This window comes from Pinus tabuliformis, chromosome 6 (genome assembly GCF_031772625.1).
Source record: "Pinus tabuliformis cultivar Carrire ecotype Pingquan chromosome 6, CPIR1, whole genome shotgun sequence".
Lineage (NCBI taxonomy): Eukaryota > Viridiplantae > Streptophyta > Pinopsida > Pinales > Pinaceae > Pinus > Pinus tabuliformis.
The window spans coordinates 1,262,254,894-1,262,259,214 of NC_142292.1; the positions used below are offsets into that span (position 1 = coordinate 1,262,254,894).

The 4,321-nt window shown below is 35.0% G+C and overlaps 1 protein-coding gene across 1 annotated transcript; it reads left to right on the forward strand.

Annotated features, from left to right (window-relative positions):
• Positions 1 to 271: 271 nt before the first annotated feature.
• On the forward strand, positions 272 to 1,135 carry LOC149263250 (uncharacterized). Its single transcript, XM_089387136.1, has one exon. It carries the CDS (start codon positions 371 to 373, stop codon positions 1,133 to 1,135), a length of 765 nt encoding a protein of 254 aa, XP_089243262.1. The 5' UTR covers positions 272 to 370.
• Positions 1,136 to 4,321: the final 3,186 nt, after the last annotated feature.

The following is a 4,321-nucleotide window of genomic DNA, read 5'->3' on the forward strand; positions in this document are numbered from 1 at the left end:
TTGTTTCGAGTTCTTATGCTCCAATTTGTAGTCGGATTTGATGGACAACAACAAGAATGCACTATTGCATCTGGGCCAAACCAATGATCACCATTCTAAGTGATTTCCGCCTCCCCGAAAGACGCTTTAACCATTCATTCCATCTTCATAGTGTCGGTGGACGGAGGTTGGACAGTTTGGAGAACGATGGGGATTTGAACAGACAAACATCAACTGCATCTTTTTATTTGTTAACAAAGGTCTTCGTGTTGGTCGAAACATTGTTATCACTTTTTGTGGAATGGATCGTTGTGGATAACCTCCAACTGCTATGTACACTGGCAAAAGGATTCTTCTTTGCTGGTGAAGAGTTCAATTGGGCAGAGTCTGAATGGCACAGTATCAAGAAGAGTATGAGGACATGGGAGATGACGATGATATGGGTGATTTTGATGATGACGTTGACGATTTTTTTCATGGCCGTGGTAGGGGAGATCCTATTCAGACAGACTCAGATGAGGATGTTGATGTGTTGAGGAAGTACTCAGATACTACAGCTTTACAAGCTCGGCATGGAAAGGACATTCAGGGCATCCCATGGGAAAGATTGCATTTCACGAGGGAAAGCTACCGTGAAACCAGATTACAGAAGTATAAGAATTATGAAAATCTAAATACGCCTCATGATGAGTTGGATAAGGAATGCCAAGAATTCAGGAAGGATGGAAAATTTTATGATTTCCACTACAACACGAGATCTGTGAAGTCAACATTTGTGCATTTTCAGTTGAGGAATCTGGTTTGGGCTACCTCAAAGCATGATGTGTACCTGATGAGTAACTACTCAGTTATGCATTGGTGTTCATTAAAGCGAAAGAGCACTGAAGTGCTCAATGTTGCTAGACCATTGACACCTTCTCGAGAGGTAGAGAAAAATCCTTGGGCAATACAGCATGGTCTTGGGAGAATCCAAATCATTACAATGTGTGTCATGGATAATCTTTTGGTTGCTGGTGGATTTGAGGGAGAATTGGTTGCCAAGAACTTGGATAGCCATGGAGTATCCTATTGTGCAAAGGTCACTCATGATGAGAATTCCATCACCAATGCCATTGAGATCTATGATAGTGCTCTTGTCGTTTTGATTCCACCGTAGCAAGAGGAGAGAATATGAAATGTTTCTAACAGATGAGGCAGAGAATCAACTCCTTAGAGTGGCTCATCTGACCAATTTAGAGGCAGATTTGACAGGTGTGGAAAATAACTTAGCAAGATTCAGGCTGAGAGGTCAGAATACACAACATTTTTTAAATTAGGACCAACGTATTTCATGAGGGAGTGTTAGTGTAGTAGATTCTTGGAAAAATAGCAAAGGGCATTAAATGTGTAGAGAATATGGCAGAGAATTAGGATAGGGCAAGAGTAAAATTTAGAACATGCATACCTAGGTGGATGCCACAAAACTAGTGGCTCAAATTGGAGCAGGACCAGCAATCGCCTGCTCTAATACCATGTCAAACACACACATGGCAGCAACAGGATATTAAAGATAAGCAGGAGAGTACATCTATTATTTGACAATGATATACATGTATAGTACATTCGTGTGACCGTTGGGTTCCACATCCCAAGGTCTCTTGGACTCTCATGGTTGTTCACATTCTACACCAACCCATAGAGGATTAGGTATCCAACAAAATTTTATGGTATAATAAACCCAGAAAACATTGAAAGTAAAAATAGACAAGAAATACATGTAGGAAATCTCAACTTTATTATATTGACTACAATATGTGCTAGTACATCTACAATTAGCTGAGCTTGCCTCCAAAATTATGTTGCAATTCTGATGTTGGTCTCACACAATAAATTGCAACTGGAAAATATGCCCAAATTGAGAATATGGATGATCCTCACTCTAATCTTCAGATCTTCTCCAGATTTGATCTCCAATAATGTTTTTGAATCTCTATGAGATTTATGTATGAAATTTTGTCAACAGTGGGTTGGGTTTTTGTCCAACTCATAATAAAAAACCCAAGGTTTTTCGTCCTGGGGCTTACAGAAGTTTGAGAACCATGTTCCCAAAATCTCACCACAAAGAAAATATCAAAGCTCTAAGATGTCCCAAATTATTAGGTCTCCTTCCTTTTAAATATTAGATGGAACTCTCTCTGACATTCTAGAAGCATTTCATTTTATTATTTTATTCCTTTTCTAGAATATTCTCCCCTTTATCTAAGTGAATTTTATTTTGTTTTATTTAAATTGTTTTTCCCCTTCTATTCTTTTTAAGAATTTTCACCTTTTTAAAAATTAGTGGCTAATTAAAGTCACTTTTAATCTAGGAAAATGGTAAATCCGCCTCTATGATCTCTTGAGTCATTGAAAATCACTTTTCACCATCCCATCCTATAGATCTCTTTGTTCTAGTTACAACGAGCTATTACACTAACGTATTTCATCAAATAATCCTCCCAAAATGACACCTTAAGTGTATTTAATTAAGATATGCTTAGTAATAACCCTGTTTTATGAGAATTTTTAGAATGCAATGGAACCAAAAATAAGTTGTGTGGAATTGACCTTGATGATTAATTTTACCAAGAAAACTTTGTCAAACCCCATAAGACTCCTTTGAAACCCTACAGGCCCACTGAAAATGAAATCTTGCTCCCATGACCAAGTTGTCACCAACCATGGAAATCCATCCTAACCACGTCATAAGGGAAATTGAAAATAGGGGCATTACAACAAGAACATGACAATCAATGACATTGATTTACATGATAGTTTGTGGAAATGATATTGGATTGTTATAGTGGTTGTAGATTCTGACAGATATTGTGGTGATAGTGGTTGTAGTTGTTGCAGTGGCAGTGATTTCATATTGTGATATGTTTTCCAGTGACAATACTTGTAGGTTGTGATTGAAAAATGTGATATTACTTGTGATTCAATGATTGATGATGGCAGGGGATCTAGTTTGAAATATTTTGAAAAGAGGTCCAGAAGGAATTGAAGAACGAGGTGGGTGCCACCACTAAGGTTGGAACCTAGAGTAGTTTGGAGCATGCTGATCATCGACATTGGTGCCTCAATCTGGTTGGACCCTAGAGTAGGCTAGTGCTTTCTCATCCTCAAGGTTGGTTCCTTAATCAAGTTGTATCCTATAGTGATTATTTTCTTGTATACTTTTGAGGTTGGTGCGTTAATAAGGTTGTAGCCTACAGTGATCACATGCTTGTATTCTTTCAAGGTTGGTACCCCAATTAGGTTGTAGCCTACCGCAAGTAGTAGCTTGCATATTTTAGGGGTGGATGCCTCTAGCAAGTTGATGTATACAAATCTATGTAATGAATTGAAGATTAAAAAGAAGAAGAATTTGTGGTTTTCTCTTATATGGGCTTCCACATAAAAGCTTGTGTCTCTTTGTGATGTGATGGCTTCTTAATGTATTAATAGATTTATGGTTCATTGTTCTATTTGTTGATTTCCTACCGATGGTGATCTGCTCGTCAAATGCTTGTTGGTTACCTAGTTTCATTTAATCCTTGTTTTCATTTATTCAAAGAGAGGAGTCGTATATGTATATGTATATGTATATGTATATGTATATATATATATATATATATATATATATATATATATATATATATATATATATATATATATATATATATATATATATATATATGTATATATATATATATATATATATATATATATATATATATATATATATATATATATATATATATATATATATATATATATGTATATGTATATGTGTATATATATGTATATGTATATATATATATGTATATATATATATATATATATATATATATATATATATATATATATATATATATATATATATATATATATATATATATATATATATATATATATGTATGTATATATGTGTGTGTGTGTGTGTGTGTGTGTGTGTGTGTACCCCATTCCTCTAACCGAATGTGAGGGGTTGGGTGACGTTACATCAAATACCATTCCAACAAATGTAGCAGATAAGGTACTCTACATATTTAATACATAAACTAAACATGCTATCTTTAGTGGCTTGGCAGAATCAAAATTCGTGAAAGTAATGCAATGTAAGTTAGCCCATTAGGTAACTCAAATCTTATTATGAATGGGAAGTGAAAGTTAAACCATTTTATATTAGATCTCTCTGGGGTCAATTCAAAAATTTGAAGATGGAAGAAGATGAGGATATTGCTTCATATTTTCTTCAATGATAGCTCTGTTGTTCAAAACTTTTTGAGATCTATTCCATCAAGATTCAATCCCAAAGTATTAGCTCTTGAAGAACTGCCAG